Source organism: Varroa destructor, unplaced genomic scaffold (genome assembly GCF_002443255.2).
Source record: "Varroa destructor unplaced genomic scaffold, Vdes_3.0 BEIS01000002.1, whole genome shotgun sequence".
NCBI lineage: Eukaryota > Metazoa > Arthropoda > Arachnida > Mesostigmata > Varroidae > Varroa > Varroa destructor.
Window position 1 is genome coordinate 17973159 of NW_019211455.1, and position 21861 is coordinate 17995019.

The 21861-nt window shown below is 39.9% G+C and overlaps 2 protein-coding genes and 1 long non-coding RNA gene across 4 annotated transcripts; 2 read left to right on the forward strand and 1 right to left on the reverse strand.

The window, feature by feature from the left end:
* The first annotated feature begins 3692 nt into the window (after positions 1-3692).
* On the forward strand, positions 3693-4883 carry LOC111244990 (uncharacterized). 2 transcript variants are annotated; one of them, XM_022792660.2, is made up of 2 exons: positions 3693-4130; positions 4562-4883. In XM_022792660.2, the coding sequence occupies exons 1-2, from the start codon at positions 3769-3771 to the stop codon at positions 4833-4835; spliced, it is 636 nt and encodes a 211-aa protein (XP_022648395.1). In that variant the 5' UTR covers positions 3693-3768; the 3' UTR covers positions 4836-4883. The 2 variants fall into 2 exon arrangements, with proteins under 2 accessions (XP_022648395.1, XP_022648396.1); XM_022792661.2 differs by having other exon boundaries at positions 4673-4883.
* Positions 4884-6287: 1404 nt separating this feature from the next.
* On the reverse strand, positions 6288-19772 carry TppII (Tripeptidyl-peptidase II). Its single transcript, XM_022792255.2, has 15 exons — positions 17774-19772; positions 14774-14930; positions 14202-14492; positions 13585-13743; positions 13079-13307; positions 12716-12937; positions 12061-12524; positions 11745-11964; positions 10769-11339; positions 10342-10479; positions 9742-10027; positions 8998-9428; positions 8693-8838; positions 7839-8142; positions 6288-7643 (listed from the first exon to the last, which is right to left on the reverse strand). Exons 1-15 carry the CDS (start codon positions 19274-19276, stop codon positions 7554-7556), a joined length of 5211 nt encoding a protein of 1736 aa, XP_022647990.1. The 5' UTR covers positions 19277-19772; the 3' UTR covers positions 6288-7553.
* Positions 19308-21782, forward strand: LOC147757463 (uncharacterized). The gene is made up of 2 exons (XR_015320760.1): positions 19308-19442; positions 20920-21782. It is a non-coding gene; the product is annotated as an uncharacterized LOC147757463 (long non-coding RNA).
* The last annotated feature ends 79 nt before the right edge of the window (positions 21783-21861 follow it).

A 21861-nucleotide genomic window follows, 5' to 3' on the forward strand; every position in this document is an offset into this window, starting at 1 on the left:
TTAGCTCCTGTCCCAGCCAATCCAATATTGACGATTGCCTTTCTACGCGTACCGATGTACAACATGTGGGCGTAATAGCACTCAACTTTTTTCTTCTTACTTCTTAAAAGCCCCAAGGTGCGCTTTGTTATTGCTTTTCGCAGTGGTCGGTTCGTATACTTGTGTATGTGTTCGTATTCTTTTCATCCAAGGTTATAGTCAGCAATATTCATAGCATTAAACATGTCTTCCGACGGCAGCTCTGGTGAATTTTTGTTCATTGGACGTAGACTAATCGGGTTGATTAAAAACTATCGAAACAAGAAACCAGACTTTTTTGACGTGGATCTACAACGCGATATAATTCGCATGTGGATATTGCCGGGTCTTTCTGCGTATGTCTTCCAAAGCTGTGATTCTAACCACTTAGTTGAAGTGAGTAACAGGCCGATCGGCTGAACGTCCTACCAGTATTAATCGGCTTGCCTAGCAGCAACAGCTGCAGAACAACTAGAGGCATTGCTATATTTACACGTTGCTGCTAGTTAATTTACGTAGTAGTTACTTGACAGTCACCTAACAAGTAAAAAAAATCGGCTACTGCGAGAGGAAAAAAGATTGGTGTGGTGTGGCCTTCCACAGCAACGCAAGGCAAGGAAGAGCGCCGAAGCGCTGTTCGTCTCAGTAGACACTGTATATGAGTTTCTTCGACTTTCTAGCTAGCTTTGTTAACATACGCGGCGTTTGACGCGTTTTAGCGCTTTAGTACAGAGTCCTGCAGTACGAGTCGTGGCCGCTTGAATATAACAAATGGGCAAAGTCAGTTACGTCACTATTCATTTCGCTTTTTTGCGAAGAGATTCGCTGCTAGAGTAAAAAACTTCAACGTTTATGAGGGTTTATTAATGGATACGTTCTTTTAATATACGTCCGTTCACAGTTGTCTAAACTCGTTTGTCTTCAGTGTGAGTTTAGTTTCATCAAAAACATAATTACCATCGCCACAAAAGTTCCTCAATCCGTAGCATGGACCGAGGGAGCTTGTGCTTCGTTCAAAAGAAAATGCTACAATACAGGCGACTACGCGTCCAGTGCATGAATATCTGACGCTAGAGATCACTAGTTTTAGCCCCACCAACGACGTATGCCACACGACAAGCATGATTAAACAAAAAGGCGAGACATTTTTTAAAATGAGTGACATTTTCTAAAAATTTATAGACGAATAAGCATCTAGGTACAACGGTGAAATGTCGTGCTTAAGCTGTTTTTCAATAGAATTATTTTAACTGTCAAATGCAATACGTTTAGCAAATGAGATCCAAATTATTTGTTTCATTTGTGTTGTGAGCTCAAGCACACAGCCACACACGCATAAAAAAGACATGTTACAGAGAATAGCTTGACAAAATATTTTATCACCATATACTATATTCAACACCCATATATAGAATAGTTAGAGTGGAGAGTAAGTTAGGGATCGCTAAAGACCTTCTTCCGCTGAATGAAATAGTGAAGTCATCCATCATCAATAGGCGACTACTCTATTAAGCTGATATTTTAACCTATCCTTTTTTCGCTTTTGCTACTTTACTGCTAGATACTTATCATAATGTCCTTGTCTACCTTATATACGCGAAATCAGCAATTCAGAAAGGTAAAAAAATTATAATTACCTCGACTATCTCCCGAAAAAACCAAATAGCATGGACTACTATACAACGATGCGAATTTCTGTACAAGTCCGCATCGCGATCTTGTTGATTGACTGATAATTAATTACAAAGGATAATTTCCTTTATATCCGCGGCCTATATAGCGGGTCCAGTTATATAGCTCTTCTTCATAATTTGAAGCATTTTCACACGTAATTAGGCAAGGTATGAGCTATCCAACAAATGACTACAGGCTACACCACAAACAAATCTGAAATTGTTGTAACGGTTAAATGATTAAGAACATTCTAGATTTCTGTAACATTTCATACGAATATCGAGTGAGGTATCTCTAGGTTTATTCCGACATTAAATCACAGTATCAATAGCAACATAATGTCCTAACTATACGTCTAACATGTAACCCACATTTCAGCAGAACTTTCTGTTAAATGAGTGGTAGTACCGTTGCAAAATCGTAATTAACAGAGCGTCTATAGAGATTACAATAATTTAAATATCTTATATGCTTCTTTGGAACATGCGATGTTGGTATGGCCGTAATTTGGCCAACAAATCCCAACCTGAAAAGTTCAAAACAACCCCTAAAAACGGACGCTGCTCCTTTAAGTCCAAATAATTTATTTTTTGCCTCCGATTTTATATAAGTTTGTTCATTACCTACGCTCAAAACAACTCAACTTTGTTGTAGCAGTATAAATACATTCTACGGAATGAAGTACAACGGAAATGAATGAACAAGTAATGGCCGGAGTTCATCCTTCTAGTTTATTCTAGAATATGCGAACAAAAATAGATCGACGAATGTAACTACAGTAGAACAACGCGAACAATGTAGCTAGACACAGCAACAGGTTTTATCACTGTTACAAGCTTCACGAGTCTCCCCCAACGTAATCTCAAATAATCAGCGACAGCTGTTTTTGCGTAAGTTATAGACATTTCTCCGAGAACTCGTTAGTGCTCCGATATACTTTCTGGTATAAATATTTTAATAATTAGATAAATTAATGGATGTATATTCATTTTCACTTGCCCCTCTTTATAGGCGTAAAATCGGTTTTATAGTATACGACTTTTGCCACTACTCCTGCACTACTTTTTTTTTTTGCCACTACTGAGCAGCCTACTAATGCATGAACCTATTAGTTTGTACTAGAGATCGCGCAAAAAACTTTTACGAAAAACATCTTTAAGGAGGGTGAAATTACAATAATCCCTTTATCAATAAAAAAGCGTTTCCATAGCTGATTACGTGACTAAGGCTCTGAGACAGTGCTTGCTAAGATCATCTGCAAAAAGCGGATTTTATGCCAGTGCTGACGTTTGAAGTGCCTTTCAAAAAGTCCAGGACGAACTCTATTGGATGTATTTTTTATTTATTTTCTTTACTCTATTTTCTCAATCTGGAGTAACCCATCTTTTGTATTTAATATGTAAGTTTAAGCAGAATCAACTATTTAATCATTATGCTTATAAGTCAAGTAGTCAGGATTTCGTGGAAAAGATTTTCGTTTTGTCCATAGAATATGACGACGCTGAAATTTCGAGGTAAACATTGAAAGCGGCAGACTACGTCATTACTGAATCCTTCGAAACAAAAATGTTTGCGATTTTTCCGCATCGGTGTATGTTTCTCGTGAAAGTAAAATACGAGGTTGGGACTGAAGACATTCTTGATGAGAAATGGTTCGCATTTGCCTTCGCTAGTAGCCTTTCACCAATGACCCCGGAAACTCTAGCTTCATAAAGAGTGAGTGTGGCACAAAAGAAAGCCATTGCACGCCTTAGTGCACCAGCAACTTTATTCTAAATTCTGCATTAGTTAGGGTCTCAAAGCTCTGAAAGCTATGCTTCACTGTTTTGATTAATTTTGAAATAGGTTTACGTTATTACACACAACTCAGAGTTTTCTACCATATTCGTAATTCGATGGCACTCCGTTCAAATGACCCATAAGCAAATTAAAAAAAACGCCACTTCGTTTATTTTCACCTCTATAATGAGCGTAGATGCATTAAGCAGAAATCGAACGGTAAACACAGCCAAACAGCTTCGATGTTGTAATTTGTGAGTACATCATTGACCATTTTCATTGGTAACCGCGGTAGCTATGTCTTCTCCAGCGGCGGACGCAGCAAATTCCCCATCCCACGGACATATCGAGGCGGAATTTGCGCATGCGTTAGGTAATCTTCGCGCGTTTCTTGATGGACAGCTAGCTTTTCAGCCGCAACCCCCGCCGATTCCGCTCTCGTCAATGGCAACTACGGCTATGCTCGCCAGCCAGCCTCTTATAGGAGGCTCAACGACATTCCAGCGTGCCCACATTCAAACGCTACGAAGTCTTGAACAATGGAGTACGGTACTGAACGACTATCTCAACTTGCTTGACGGTTGTTGTGCCTCGCATCCTATGTTGCGTCAACGTGTGGCTGCCATAACTCGACGTCTGCTGAGATTGCAGCTTAGCGGGTCAGTTGTTTCAAAGTTTCAAAAAAAAAAGATTATTGACATTATGCATTGTTGCGAGGCTAGGAAAATGATAGTGCATCGATGAAATCAGCTATTTTTTCTACGGTAACTTTCTAAGTTATCTTGTATACGCTGCGATAACAAGCAGGTATTTATATTTGCTGAATTTGACCGTACACTTGACTGTTTATTCGGGCTACACTGATTCGCTATACTAACTACTAAATATACTATCTTCGAACGTGCGTAATTTAAATAGTCAGCTTAATTTTGTCAGTAGTTCTTACGTCGTAGAAGATGGCAGAGAACAAAGTGTGTGTCATTTTAATTGGAAGGAAAACAATTTTCCGATGCTGTCGTATCTGCAATATGTCTTCTCTTTCGTGTTCGAACCTTTGTTTGTATTTTGTCTTTACTTATTCTGAGCATAGAAATCTTCCGCAACCGTCAGCGTCGTCCTATCCAATTCCAATGGCAGGACTCACTGCATTGCACTCCCATCAGATCGGGCGAAATTTACAGTGCATTACCCCGTTTAACAGCAAACAAAATGTTCATTTGGGAGCTGGATCGTGTCCCAGTGGGCCTTGTGCTTCGAACGGTCCTGGAATGCGCAGCCCAGATCAGCACCTTGTGGGTACGCCATCGTGTTCCGGAATATTGTTACCAAAAGTGGTGGATCATCGAGTGCATGGCAATATATGATATAAACAGTTTTAATGAAAATAAATTTTATTAGTATTAGTATTTATATTGATGTGGATCATGTCTACAAGGAAAAAAGGCCAGCATATATAAACCACTAACTTTATTTTAATCGTTCGTTTATTTTCGTAACTGCGGTTCATCAATTTATAACTGTTTATATGTTGTGATGCTTTTTCTAAGACGACTATGTGGCACTTTAAAGTAAAAAATATTAGGATGCCATTTAAATAGCACCTTGTTCCTGCTAGGTTAAATAAGTATCACAGGGATGTCCTTTAAATATATTATTTGGATAAACTACAAGTAGATACAAAGTTGATATTCGGTAGCGCCGCTGGTAATTGCTTCCGACACGATTGGACTCGTTCTAGCAGAAAACAAATAGTCCATGAGATTTCAATAAGGTACGTAAAATCTCTTCACAGATTGTATAATTCGAGTTAATTTACCCCTAAATGCATTAAGTATTCATTTGTCAGCGTTAGTTTCGAATTTAAACCATCTCACGTGTCCTTAGGTTTGTAAGACAAATGCTGTATGACTACACCATCACGAAGATGTTAATATCTTCGTTATGAGTTATGAGAGATTTCAGTTATGAGTAGTAGAGATTTGGTAGCTTTTGGCGACTGCCAAAATTTAGCTATTAACGTATGAATGAATTACGCATTGGTGTTGGAATAAAAGGGGTACTCAGCGGCTTTAGATAGTGTCAGTATAACTAAACGATACGAAACATTTACATCGAATGTAAAAAGACATAGAAAACCAGCTTCATAATAGTCATCAATTCCAAAAACTTGTAGCAAATGGCTTGGTTGTTCGGTTCACGCACGTATGTAGCCACCGCTTTCACCTTCTCTAATTCAAAACGCATGTATTTGAAATGTTAAGTATATTTCATTTACATTCAAGCGAAGCAGTCACCTTACCTAGTGTAATCCAATTATCTAATAACATAATTTTTTTACTCGTGAATAGAAGTAGTTTCTGATTAAGCTTTACGTAAGAGTCTCCTAAATGTTTACCTAATTAAAACCAATTTTGATTTTTATTTGGAAAATATTTCCACTCTCGTGTCCAGTTACTGAATTGTTACGCAACGACTACCTCAGCACACGGATTTGAATCCAGACTACGACGTATCTACACCTTTAGTGAACAAACACGTCGTCACTGCGTTGCCAAGCAACAGGTTTTTCGATATTGCCATTGGATTTGTTAGGCCTAAATTTAATACCGAAACATTAAAAATTATTTCTATATATATATTAATATATATTCATATATATAAGTTTCCTTTCCACTATCTATATAGTCATTCCGCACACACCAGGGACAATTTGGCTCGTTTAGAATATGAAATGTATGTGGTATTTAAAACAGGCTAACCTGAAATATTTATATTATAATAATATTTACTTATAGTAATAATTCTAAATGGACAGCTAGAGTGATAATAGCCTTCTGTTTATTGAGTTTATTTATTTATATAACAGACTTGCATTGCATAGATGGTCTGTGTATGTATATATGGCATTTAATAAATCTATATTGATTTTAATATTTATTAGCGCGAGTTACCTTGAAATCACCCAGTTAAATTTTGTTTGATGTAAACTTTCCTCTGTATGAATGAGCTGCGACAGTTCTTTCACAGCCCATTATTGGTGTCTAAATTACTACATTCGTAAATCATTTTTTTCGTCATTCTGTGGTCTAGAATTAATTAATAGTCTAAGGGGCTGTTAAATTGATTTTTCGGACAGTATACTTATAGTGCATTCAATGTTATACAAAAGTTGTGTTCGCATTTTGATATATTATTGGTTGCATTTGCACTTTTTCTGCTTTATTTAATTCCTACTTTAAGCTCTCCTTGCGGACATCGATCGAACCAGAGAATTACTTAGAATTCGACAAGCTATTGTGCTCATCGCCTTCAGTTTTACGGTGACACATAAATCCTTAACAGAACTATTTGAGCAATTGTGCTCATATTCTATATAATTTCCCCTCGAAGCACTTTCTCTAAACGTTTACATGTTATCAAATTTGCTTTTTCTCTAGCATACATTTTTCAATATAACGAGCCCAAATACGCCAGTTCCCTTCAGCCTAAGAAATACACAGTTCCATTGATCTTTAATTGCATTCATTATCCCGACAGTAACACCCCTGATCCGACACCCTTCCATCCCCGCCACGGTTTTTTTAGGCTTTCCATACGCTTTTCAAACTGTCGTCAATACCATGTTGTACACGAAAAATGACTCATTGGCACAATGCGTCTTTATTTTTCGTCTGTAGGCGTTCGTCGCACAGATGTTACAGGTTTTTTCTCAATTTACAAACCTGCTCACTGCGAAATAAGCTCTAATGCCTCTCCTCTTTTTTCTCATATTTTATGAATACGTGCTTCAATCTCCAACGATTTTTCAGCAGTCAAGTTATACATGTAGCATATACGACTCATGATGGAACATCACCGGTGCCATTATGACACGACAAAAAAACGCATGAAAAATCAAACTGTCATAACAATCATCATGCATACCACCATCCGTGGCCAGCCAAAAGGGTCTGGCTTTGATCAGTGCCAACTGATTGGTTGAGTAATGTTTCGACGACATCAGCCGTGTTCCATATAGTGTGAAGGCCGGTCCGTTAGGTCACTGGCAGCCAAACAAAATTCTTATATACCTTCAAGGGAACCTAGAAAGGCCGATAGATCGGTGAAAATTTGTTGAGCCGACGGCGCTGCGACAGTTTGATGCAGTGCTGCCAATTAAGCTTTTTATAGGCCTAAAGGAATAATAGTCACAGGAAAAAGTTATTAGTAGAAATATTAGTTATAAAGCTATTAGTGCAAATAATATTTTCTTTCTAAGCAACCTAAATTCAACAATGAAATACATCCTAGAGCTCTTTCATTTGATACGATTGATGGAACAGCAAAACAAGTTAACGATTCAAAAGAGAAGACAAAGGTTCACTCACCTCGAGCAATTTATTTTCTGTCTCAATCGTCGCCTTATCCTCTTGTATTCGCATTAGAAGCCGAATCAATTTTCCGGGCTGGTCCGTGATGTTGAGGTATCGCTCAATAAATGATGCTGTCTTCACATCATTCAATGGATCGACCCATCGTTGCAATTCCGTGTAGACCTCATCGACTTTCGCGCGAAGCGCATCGTCTGGAGCAGACGACGGGGATTGAGTCTGCTTGAGAGTTAGCAGATTGCACAGTGCCTCACCTTTTTTCGTCAGCACATCCACAACAAGCTGCTTCTGTTTTTCCAGCCTTAAAAAACAAATAATATTTTTAACAAATACTGTATGCCTATCAATAAGTAATAAGAAGACGTTCGTTATTCAATTCAGGGACTAGAAATTATCGGATAGTTAATGAAATTGAAACAAAATTGGATGCGAGAAACTAGCCCATGGCAACTACGTAGTCCCATAAAAATTACTATTTAACAAAATTGTTGTTCCTTTTTATAGTTATACCTGTCGTATAGATATCATTGGCGAGGTTTCAAACAAATGGATTAACGAAATATTTCTGACTTTCAAAAATATGCATTTTGCATGTTTTTGTTTACACATCTAACGTAATCGACTATTTTCATGAGTTAATTATGCCCCTCGATTTTGCTGCACAGTAACCTTTCTTCATAGCGTGGTTCACCACATGTTTTGAGTAAGTCATTATTGAAGACTATCCTATATATTTGCATCTCTTAATCGTGCCGAATTACTGATTCGCATATATAGACAGTCAAAATATTACACAGATGTTATAGCAAAGGGACGATATAATGATTTCTAAAATTTGGTAAGGTCCATACTGTTTGCAAGTGGCCAGATCGCTCTTGTCTTGCCGGCAACCGAAACTCAGAAGCAACTTCTCTGGATTTATATTGACCAACACTTGTTCAGCACAACCAATTATTTGCTTATTAACCTCCTCGCGTTTCGACATCTCGTCCTTGTCCTGTAGTAGAAAAGAAGTAATATAATTACTGAATCTTAATTACCAAAGCGAAAATGGATCAACGAATATACAGATATCTGTTTACTACATTATATAGTGGTGACATAAATACACATTCTTGTTTCTGTTCACCTATATCATTTAACTACAAAAACGCACCTCATGCTCCTTATCCTTCTTGGCTAAAAAGTGAATCTTAGCAAGTATCATCTGGTTCGCTTGGGGATTCCTCTTAATGAGATCTTGGTACATCGCGTCCACAGCGGCACCGCCAGTTCGGACTAAATGTGTGGCACAGAAATCGCACGCGGCCTCTTCGAACTCTTCATCTGTGGTCTTCTTTTCTTTTTCCTTACCCGACTGGCCATTATGACTGGTATAGTCTCTGTTAAACTCTTTCGGAGACTCTTTCGGAGAACTTCCATTATCCTTGTCCTTCAAGGCATCTTTGGCCGCTTGTCCGTTACCGTCCTTGTCACCTTTGTCCTTATCGCCGGCCTTCTTTTTACTTGAGAGCTCGTTTAGGAAATAACGGAACGGGAAGGTAGCTGCTGACTTCCCCTGTTCGTCTGTTGTTAAGGTTAGAGTACCTGTAATGGAAAACGTGTCCTCACCGATGATGCGCCTGAATGCTGACAAACCAAGTACAACGCCAGATTTTTTGCGTTTTCAAATAACAGCAGTTACTAGTTGCACCTAGCAAACTGTATATCACGGCTATAACTTCGACTGTTCTTATACTTAATGATTGACGACTCTAGAATTTGATTTTTAAATGATGGCCCGATAATCGAACATTTCACACGAAGTTCAATATCTCAGAACGCTATCAACATGCCAATAAAAACCGCAAATCATACAAGTCAATACAGCAAATAAAGAGCTGATTATCGTGTTTCAAACCTTGTAGATAGTGTCCTGACGCTGCACCCTTTGGCAGTTTGTCACTGGGAACGTGTCCGATGTAATATGGCTTAACATGCCCTGCAGGCAATGTTATCGCCGACGCCTTTTTGCCCTGAATCATACCCTGGGCGGCGAAACAATACACGTCTAGGTTGATAGTCGACCCCAATTTCATTATTACTTGGAGCGAAAGATCCTGGGTGACCTTCTCAAGAAGTGTGCGATCTTCGTGACGAATTTGTGTTAAGATTACGTACTCGCCCTTCTCTAGTTTGACAGCGTACTGCGAATAAATGCAGAGATCAGAGAAATGTACACAGTGTACATCAACAACATGTATTACCCCAAAAAGTATATTTCACAAGCAAGAAAAAAAATTCTGCAAATATTTTAAAGTCGAAAAAATCCACATGTATAGGCCTTCAAACAGATCGAATGTTACAAAGCTGAATTTCACATATGGTCATTAATAAAACTGATGTCCTCTCAGAGTGAAATGAGATGCACACTGTACATTCCGCTTTTTTTTTTTAGACTTCGGTTCTACTAAAATACACAAAGGGCGGAAAATCGAAACCTCAAAACCACGATACCTACCCGGTCAGGAAACGCGTCTCCGGATGCTATGAGTTGCTTATTTTGATCATAGAGCATCCACAACTGTGAGCAGAATTCGCTTTCGTAGAGGTAATTGTGCAACAGGGGAGTGCCGATGATCGCCTCTCCGCCTTTTACCTGTAGAGTACGTAACGTTCACTTAATACTGAATTATCCTCGGGGCCGTGGCCCCGACAATAATTAATTTAACTGTAATTATTTCACGTAAAACGTTCTTAACTAATGAGCCGCTGTGGTACATTAAGGACCGTTCTATGGATACCTTTTTGTGTACCTTTTGGATACTTTTTTTTCAATGAAAAAGTACTGAAAGCTGACTCACTATACCACTACTTCAAAATAGTATAAGAATGAGGCAACAAGCTACCATCGACAATCGCAGCAGCTTCTAAATCATTGGACGCACCAAGTTAAGGACGTAGGTTAGTGTCGCAGCATACACAATTCGACCTTCAGGAATCGTATCACGGGAATCTCCGGGAGAAATCTTGCTCTTCGACGGTTTCAGAACGATGACGTGCTGTTTCAGACTAATCGAAGGGTTTACCTCCTCGGGACCAAGTGAAGCACACACGTCGATTCGGCGTAGCCCTTCCCCTGATGCCATGTAAAGGTTGGTCATGTTCGGAGTCAATCCAAAAAACTGGATACTCCACGCAAGTTGCATTTCGCCAAATGACGTCCACCATTTGTTTAGACAGATCTCCAGTGTCCTATTAGGTATTACTGGGATAGCGCACGACATTTCGCCTAACGGTTGTAGGTAGGGCATCTTATTTGTACTGTTGTCAAGGAACGAGGCATCCGGTTCCAACTGTACGGTGTGCAAGGATACTTGGCCAGGATTGACTGCATCGAGTGACTTCAGCTTGATGAGAGCCCACGTAGCGCCAGAAGGCACAACAAGAAAACACCGATTGGACATGCCTGGTCGGAGAACAACTTTATCGGTAAACATATTCGTATTTGTAGGAAGCCTGGAAATGCGCACAAATTAATAATCAAATTTAAAGTCTTATATCAATACAAAAAAAAGTATGTGTAAACACATTTAATAGAGAACCGCCCATAAACAGCTATGGTTAAAAAGTTCCGCTCCAAATAAAGTTTTAAGGATAAAAAAGAACAAAATATAACTAGTGTAAAATGCAATACAGAAAATGAAATATGGCGTTCATCACTTAATATATACAGTTCTTTAATAAATAGTATGTGCTATTCAATTATTCTTGTAAATATTCGTTTAAGCAAAAGAAAATAGTATGTGTAGACCGGTTTTAGATGAATTGGCAAATTATCCGTGCATTGTGTTGAAATTTAGCAAATGCAGTACATAATGCCAAGATATAAGAAATAGAAATCAACGTGATTTACGCACTCACTTTTGAGGCTTGATTACTGTGACTGGAATACGAAACACGGGTCCCTTGTCAGGCTTTCCGGATTCAAAGGCCTCAATCTGCGTGAAATGGGCTTGGTTCTCCTCCAAGCCTGTCGGATCGACTTTAATCGAAATCATTCGCTCCTGGTACATCATATTTAACACTGTCGGTATCTGAACCCAAGATGCGTCGCATGATAGAGTAAAATTCTGGTCGTACGCTGAAATAAAACACCAAATTATGAACAAGAATAAGATCAACAAGCCTCATGCAAACTGGATTTTTCGACTAGCGGAAATCAGAGAACCATACTTACAAGTTTTGAGCTTATGAGGCACTTGCTTCTCATTCACGAACACGGGTTGGACTCGAATACTTTTAATTTGGGGCGACGATGTCTCATAGAGTTCCCTTAAATAGATGCCTCGCATGTTGGCGTCCGCCTTCAATTCGAATCTCAACAGATTTTCCTTTTCGTTCTTTACTGACAAGATCCAATCCCATGCACGCTCTACCTGAACGAGACCCTGACCATGCGTGAACGGATCGTACGAGGAAAATTTCACGGCACTGTTTTCTAGGGCACGCTTCAACATGTATGGCGACCCCTTAATGCCATTTTGTTTCATGGCCGAAATAAGAAGCGCTGCAACGCCAGCTGCGTTTGGCGAGGCCATCGAAGTGCCACTCATTAGCTGACTGCCTTGTAGCATATACGGCGGGACTGAAGTAATTGCTGCTCCCGGAGCACAAATTGTGGCGCCCTGTCTGCCGTCGATTCTGTATAGAAGAATATCAAGTGTGAGACAAGAGTGAAAAACGAAATTGAGTAAGAAGTAAGGCGAAGGTAAGGCACTACGCTTCGTCATATTGCACATAGGACGTCAGATAGGGTACTTTTCTTGTTGAAAATACTTAAAACAAATTATTTTGATGTAACCATAGCTGACGCCAGTATCCATATGACTTACCCTGGGCCACGTGATGTCCAGTTGTACTCCACTGTGGCGCTTTTCTCGCGCAGAGAATACTCTGCTTCCATCATATGAGGAGTCACAACGGCCCCGACACCAACAGCATTCTGGGTAGGAGGCGTACCCAGCGTAGATAACGCAGGGCCTCTATTATTAGCAGAGACCATCATTGTAACGCCCCGCTTGTTGATCATCTCTTCGAGATACTCCCAAATACGGCTATAGCAAAGATACAATCGATAGTTATCGACAAGTGCTTAGGAATCAAAATATAACAGAAGATACACAGAAAATATTACCCTATTAAAGACTGGATAGTATTTCCGCCCAGCAATAATCATTGAACACCGAACAACCTACCCCTTGCACCATTTTGAAACTTCACCGTAGCTCATATTGATGACGTCTATATCATTCTTCATGACGGCGGCCATAGCACGGTAGAGTGAGGTTCCTGTCTCCATTGTACCGATTCGATTGTCGCTCAAGGTAATCGATACAATCTGTGCTCCTGGAGCCACCCCATTTCTAGCAGGATTGTCTGGGAAGTTGGCTGCTGCTATTGAGGCCACATGAGTCCCGTGAGCACCTGGTGGTAATACCGCAACAAAGAAACTAGATGGGTCAAGTTTACGTGAAGCTTTTCGCTTGTATTTTTGTGATAGTAAATGACTACGATACACAGCCCGACAACTGTTTTGTTTCAACTGTGGAGCGTTATATCACTAGAATTACACAGCACGTTTCGATACATTTGCGTAATCTAGCGAACAACAATAGTGAAAAATTGCGATGTTCTTTCAGCGTAAGCCAATGCTTCTACCATATAATATAGCGTCTATACAGAAGCATGTCATGATGCTCACCCACGGTGACGACAATCTCAAGAATGTCGCCATCATCGTAGACGTTTACTGAGTAACTGAAATTATCCTCAGCAAGGAGTACGGACACTTTAAGGGTTTCCGCGTAGGGACCAACCACTTCGCATTTATCGAGATCGCCCTCTTCCGTAGTGTCGAGTACTGGAATATTGACCATTCAATGCAAAGGATAGTCGGAATCCAAAGGAAAAAGAACAATGAGATATTAGTAGTAACTAGTTATTTAATGGTAGATATCGTCATGATAAATAAAAACAAGAACACGTTCCACTGGCACAAAATGTCCTGTAATTTCCAACTGCTTTAAAGCTTTGCAGCGCTGTTGTGGTTAAATGATACATCCAATATTACATGAGATTCCAAACCCAAAATGATAAGGAACTAATACTTTAAAAAACTCAAACTTCTAATGTGTTCACCCAAGGTGCTCATTGTGCACGGCTGAGAGAACGAAAAACATCTTTTCCTTAGATTTGAAGCTGTACATGCAATTCAGTAAGTTTTCTATTTGCCTATGCAACTTCTTGCGCGGCTACAGCAGATCCACTAATTTGCATGACCTATAACACATTTGCGATTAGCAAGAGCCCAGAGCTTACCAGCCTTCCATGAAGTGCCATCATGCCATAGCAAACAGTCGTAGACGGGTCCAAGGTCAATATAGTTTTTGTCCATCTTTGTAAGAACCTCGACACGAGCCTCCAACTCTTCTTTCAAAATTTTCTCGTTCGGTGCATCCGTCTCAAGCCGTTGCAGCTTCTTGGTAACTTTTGCGAGAGTTCGTTGGAGAAGGCCTGACCAGTTCTTTTCTTTGTAGTCTTTTTGCATACGCTCCTTTAGTTGTTTCGGGTAGAGCTCGAATGCAGACTTTAAACCGATCCGGTACTTACCTGATTGGGCAAAGAAACCGTTATGGAATTAATGTTAGATCAAGGGCTGTATTGTTTCCTTTTGCCCTCTCTATCTGTGAATCTAAGCACGAAGAGAAATCTGTTTTTGTATTGTGCATCTGTTGGTCTTCGGAACTGCCCAGAGATGACTATTACAAGAACTACTACGCATGAAATAACAAATGATTTAGACTGATAAATTTTCCATTCCAAATAAGCAACATTTCCTATAAGCATACCCTTTTTTCTAGCAGGATTAAGCGTGTGTTATTCTTTCTTACCCGACGGGTTTATCCAAGAGTCCGGGATACGTAGTGAGCGTCCTGAAATTCCTTTGATGATGCCGTTTTCCGGGGTGACCTGTGTCCGCATGTCGACATCGCCCGCGCCTGACGAATTAAACATCTGGATAACCTTTGGCTTTCCATCGGTCGTGACCTGGCCATGGAATAAGAGACAAGAAAGCACATGGTCATATATGCTCACCAAGGATCCATGCATGAGCTGTATTTCGAATCCATAGTATATTTTGAGTCAGTTCTACAAAATACCGATTTACACAGGCGCGTAAATTGAGGAAGGCTTAAAGCGACTAAACTTCACGAACAGCTGAAGTTCATAGTTATATGGCATAGCAAAAGATAAAATCATGTTAATATTGTATTAAATTACTCACTGGCAGTCTGGTATTTAATTACTAATAGACATTTTTCAAACACATAGTGGGGTCAACGCCCGTAGGTTTGCAGGAAATAGGCTTCATTCGCACGCAGCCCAGGGTCCAAAGGCTATAATGTGGTTCGTGATGGCTGAAAATCTTTTGTATAGGGTTTCCTGGATTCGCGAACTATATATACCAATATGTCCGGACGTGACAACAAAAGGCCCAATTCCATAAAAATTTTTAAGGCAAGAATGAGAGGTTTATAATGTACTAAATCAACATCTTAATAATTTCATGAGTGTTACCCTTTAGCCTTACACCTTCCCAGCATTCAAAAAAAAGTTTTTCGCGTCGAGGAGTCTTAAGAGTGACTTGGTCAAGCATACAGTTGGTAGCCGATCAAATAGAGACACCGAAAAATGACATATTACCGAATTTCATCAAAGATAAATTCACACTTGAAGTAAATATCTACGTGCAGTTTTTTCTATATGGAAGCTGCCCTTTTCTGCTCTAATGATAACACATAACAACACTGTTTATAGAGAATCATTTGTAAATTGCTATTAAAAAAAAGACTGGCTAAAATATGTAGTACAACAGCTGTTTATCACAGCAAGTACGAGTACTAAAGTCATCATGCACAGTTCAGGCCTCCGAATTTATCTTCTTTTGTTTCATGGAGAAACAGAAATGATTTGAGATACTTGCTCCCACTTGTTTGATAACAACGAGTTTCTTTTATAATCATTTGCTATTTCGTACTGAATTTCATTATTTTTGTGGTTTTGTTATACATAAACCCGTAATGGGATTACGAGAAGACCTTACGGAAAGCCAATGGACTCTAATGGCCCGGCTCGTACAAGAAAAGCCATCGCGAAGAAAAATAGTTGAGTGGGTTGAAAGTTGACAATATAGCCCAGAAGGCAAAGGTGCTTCAAAAAAATAGAAAACGAAAATCGAAAACGGTAGACCAGACAGGGGGGAACAGGACCACTAAGCCATATATATATATATATATATATACAAAAAGACCGCTTTGCAACATTTTCTGCTATTGTGTCCGTAAAGACGTTCCGACGTTATATTGAAATAACTCATTTTAGTTGTTGAAAACCAGCCAGGAAACTTCGGCTAAACTGCGCAGAGAAGTATGCGTGTTCCAACTGGGCTAAACAATTTTAAAGTCGAATAATGGAAGTGTGAAAAAGAGTCCGTTTTGATATTTTTAGTAACGTCAACACTTTACAGGCATTCGGACAAAATTTTCCATAGATCCTCTATAATCCAGCAGGTAAAACGTTCAAGCAAAATAAAGGTGTAGCCTGTGATTTTCATCTACGATGTAAGAACCTTATATTTCATTAACGGGTTTACGGAAAAACGACGATACTGTAAGCTAATTCAGACATAAATGCTGCCTTAAAAAAGAGACTGATTTCCAAATGGCTACTGTGTGTTCATACATGACGAGTTACCGCATAATATGACATATTATGCCTCTGAGGTATTTACCGTTATTGACGTTAAGATTTTGCTATAAAATGGAAATTCATCCGATTTGAATCCGATCGAAAATGTGTGATAAACGGCGAGTCAGGGCTAGACAGAAGATCAGAAACAAGTCACGAATCAAGAGTACGGTGCTACATGGGCCCAGAACCCGGACGCGACAAACATGGTGCGGAACTGCATTCAGAGCATCTCGAATAAAGTTACATTAGTGATCACAGCCAGCCGAAGGCCAAATACCAGCCCAAGTTTTTCCTTTGAAAGTATTTTAAAAATGCTTCTCTAATGACAATTTCGTCACATAAGCTCTGAAGTCAGAGGGGAGCAGCTTTTACATTGAAAAACGGAACGTATTGGACTGAACGCCGACTGCATTCTTCTAAATTCTCCTCCATAGCTCAAATATTTGTAAAAAAAAAATAGGAATTGTAATGTATTAGGCCTAATGAGGCTAAGAAAAACGTATATTAAGTGACTGGTCGCATAGTTTGATGTTGCATGCAGTATCAGAAGTTCGTCCGCCTGAACGATTACAGTTAGGCTATTACGTTCTTTACGAAGCGTTCCTTCTTTTAACACTCCAAGGGCATCATTTGAAATTACGCAAGTTAAAACTCATGTTTACTATTGCATAAATCACTGAGGTTATCAGAACAATTCTGAACAGTAACAAAGATACAGATTCGAAACAATATTCCCATATTTGTTTCGTTTGTTTCGGTATTTGTTTTAAAAAGCCATCGCGACAAAGACCTAGCAATCGTTCGGAAGCGTTTACAAAATGCATGTATTCGACTGGTAAGATTTCACCTAAGAACCTATACACGACTAGCATTTTTGCTTATTTTCTGGAACTCTTAGTTTTGTGTAGACTAACAAATCAGCTTCGCTTTTTCGTTGGTGTAGCTCTTAGCTTATGGTCGTTTACAGTTGGTACCTTATCTTCTTGATCATTACCATTAAGGCTGTATAATCTCTAAATAATCTAGGTCAGCTTTGGTTACGTGCGTAAAATCCGTTGGCGAGGGAATAAATTCCTTGCTATAGGTAAAATTAATACATTTTCGAAACTTCTTCGCAACATCGCAGGTCCGCCACTTACCTGAAGTCCAGCTGCTCGGGGATCAACGCCGGTGTCGAAAATAGCTATGACTACACCTCGGCCATCGTATGTCGGATGTTTTGCAAGAAACGCCTGAGCACCAGTTTCCTGTTTGGGTAGAAGTGCCGCTTCAGGAAATGCCGACTCTACGGCAGCAGCCGGTGCCGTAGTTCGCTTAGGCATGTTGCTGCACCTGCTGCTAGTACGGTTTTCTCTGCTGTCGTCCTTGTCGTTGCTGCTGGAGACGGAAACTTCGATCTTGTCGACAACTTCGTATTCCTTGTACGCACCAGTCGAACGGCCTGCCGTTCGTACAGTATCCGAACCAACAGTAGACAATTGCCTAAGGCAATTCAAGAACCCGAATGACACGACACTCTGATACCTATCAGTGCCAATTAGAGCCTCACTCCTTTTTGTCAACGGGTCTCGTAGTAATCCTCTCCAGTTTGCGCTGCGCTTGCCGCAACCGTTACCGTTACCAATGACTACAGATCTATTGGCACTGTTACTAACTGGCGGTGAGATAAACTCTGCAGTTGTTGCTTTTCCGCCTGCTGTCGCTGCTGCCGCTACAGCTGCGCTTACCTGTCCGAACAAGTCGTCCTCCGCTGCTGATATTTTTGTGTAGGTCGGCACCCAAACAAGCGATTTGGTTAGCAAGTTGCGCTCGTCGTTGCCGCCACAGTTGGTATTATCCACCTGCACCGCTGTCGATTTTTGTAAGAGGTAGGATCGACAATGTCGCGTTTTCGCTGCGTGTGCGCTGCTACTGTTGTAATCGCAACTCGTTCTCGTTTTGAGTTGTTCTTGCACGGCACCGTCTTCCGCAGCTGTCGAGCCAACACGTTGCGGCCGATATTCGACCACTGATACGGATGTTTGCGGTAATCTGATACAGGTAAGTTTATCAGGTGCTGCTGCTACAGCCCCTGATGCTGTTCCTGTCGCGATTTTAATAAGGGTGTCTGCTATCGTAGACGCTGTCTCTCTGGGTAACAGAGCTACGCCCGCTGTGTGGGCTGCTGTGGATAGCTGTGTTCTGTCCTGGAGCTGCCGCTTGCTTCGCCTCTGTATGTCAACATGATGACCGTCGACATCGTAAAGGATAGACGCATTGGTGAGAGCAGACGACCTGACAGCTAGCGTTGACGATTGTAGGAGCCCCGAATGAGTAGGTGAAATCTCAACAGGAGCTCTTGGTGTCGTCGGCCACTGACGGGAAATGACTTTTTTAGTTATCGTTATTGATGACGCCGATGATCGCGAACGCGAGCCTAGTGCCGCCGATAATTTTCGATAGCGAAATGATGGCAGTGATGATGATGACCGCCGATGACCAAGACAAAAGTAGATGCGGCTGCCTGTGGGACGGGCGGATGAATGGATAGCGAGCTTGCGCAGTAAATAGAACCAACGGATCAACCAAGAGGACTGGTGATGAAACATGATTGCTGCGGAACTATGACCAAGCAGTCTTGAATGCGCGAGCCAGTACGACATCAGGCCATGGTAGAAAGAATTGCATCAACTCCCTCAACTGCTTAATAAAATTCATGGATAACTAGTTAATGATTTTGGGAAATTCAGGCGATGGCAGCTACTTTTACTCAGCACTCAAAATTCAACGTCAGATAACGTGTACACCAAATGGCAACTTAAATAAGAGGTAACGAATCAATTAAATACATAAGCGGTTTCAAATATTCCGTTCCGAATACTGAGCTCGCGTTGTTGATATAATCCGGCATTAGAAAAAATCGAGCATTTTTTTTTCATATAATTGACTTCACACAACATCTCAAGGTACCGTATTAGTATTTTTCGCTAATAATACACGACAGTAACATCAACAACATTTCGGTGTTCGTGTCTTAATAGATCACAATAATCACACTAATAGCTATAACGAGGTCCTGCATCGTATAAACTATAAAATTGGATCGAACATTTTCAAGTAGTTTTCGCGCACTGTGAAGTAATACCACACGGTGGTTCCGTTTAGTGGTCTGCCTGAGAGCTGCAATAATAAGAGCTGGCGGCTGACGCGGTGTCAGCTAAAATTCGGTCACGCTGTGCCTATCGACCGTTGGTATTGTAACGCTGCCTCTCTGCTTTCATTACTCTTTGCTGTCCGTTCCAAAGATAACCGGAGTTGTTTAAATCGGTCTTGGCGGGAAGATGAATCATGGACAGGTTACGGATGTTTTCTATTGAATTTGAAACAAACGCAATTGATATATACTTTATATCGATAGATCAGGAATTCGATTGCATGGTACAGATGCCAGTTTTCATGTCAAAATTTAAACAATTCACTGCATGCTAATTTGAGGGTTAGATACATAAGATCAGAGAAGATGAGGCGAAAACAGATGTCTATTGATATTTGCCTAATGGTAAGCTTTTTATGTTTTTCATCTGGTAATCAAGCCGCTCGGCATTACTTCAGACGGCTAGCTTTTTCCAGGGTGAAACAAAGCATCACCAACAGGCACATGCGTTCCCATTACGCTATCACGGGTAAATCGTCCTATCTACCTGGCCACAAACTGCGCCTAGCGCGAGAATTAGACGTCGGTTTTTTGTGATTAACCCTCAGTATTAACTTGTGACTCGGTAATGTTAAAAAACAATTAGTAACGATAAGCTTTCATTCAGTGTGATCAAAGTTACAGATTGAATCATTTGCGTGGCCACTAAATTTTAACGAATACGACAGACCATATAGACTTTATTAATTTGCTACAACTGAAGTTGTGAATGGATTTTTCAGATTTAATACAAACGTTTATCAAATTATTCGATAAACCTACTCCGCTAACTGCTGAGGATTATTACCACTGGTCTCCTGGGTAAACCTTTAACGTATAAAGCATACCCTAACCGATAATACATACTATTATTACTGGTGATTTTTCTTTGCTGTCTCTGCTTTGTCATCTATTTGACCGGTGCTAGCTCTCACAAGACTGATCGGGATTACATTGACTTCACTCTTCTTTGCATTTGAATAGAACTACACTATATTATTTTAATTACGTTCGATAAACATTACCTATCGTATATTGCGTTGTACTCGTCTGACTACAAAACATTATAACACTGTCAAAAATTCATTTGAATCAATTCCTTCTGTTTTCCAGTACCTCTTACAGGCAAAAAGTAAGCCGCTATTCTAGAAGTCTACCGACGTCATTTTGTTGATTCGTGAGTTCGCACTTTGAAACGAAGATATAATTTTCGAAAACGAATTTTCTCCTAATTTCCGATTTTGCCTTCATTTCAATTTTTACAAAAATACAGGAATAACATGATAAATTTTCTTAAAAAGAAACCATCTATCACATGTTCACTGGAAAGACATACTAAAGATGCAACTTCTAAAGGCAATCTGCATAACAATTTATAATGAAAGCATAACCGATTAATTGAGAATATTACTGGTCTGCGTACAATTGACATCAATTTCTCTTATAAAGATTTTCCAATTTAAAAGAGAACCGCAATGTGCTTGAGTTCAAGGTACAAAATATTAGCTGATATTAAAGGGGGAAAGGAAAGGCATCAATTATTAGTCGAAGTGATCCGTGAAATAAGTTGCTCATTTTTACGCAGACAAATTTAAGCAGAGGACACGTTTTGGTGTCATGAACTGGAAGACAAATTTTTTGTGCTTTATTTATCCTTTTGCTGCTTGCCGATTACGATTCTTGGGATCGGTCTCCTTTCGGGCGTCGGCGCATTTCAATTACAAGAGCTTGCTGTAACGAATTAGAAAACAGCTAGGGACTTTTACTCCTTGAGCTTTTTTTGTCGCTTGAACTAACATCAAGAACTGGTGGTGTGTCGTGGTGCATACCGAGTAAAGAAGTTTACACATAGGTAATTCATCGTAAAACTCCTCTGTGGGTTTTCCTGACAAATGAACTGTGTCCGCGAGAACTCGCAGCATCTTATGCGGAGCCACACATTATAAATTAAATAAACTTAATTTTGTTGAACTAGATTTCCTCTTCTCATTCTTTATGATTCACAACTTATAAAACAAATATAACTGGGCGGGGAAATATACATAATTTCGGCCG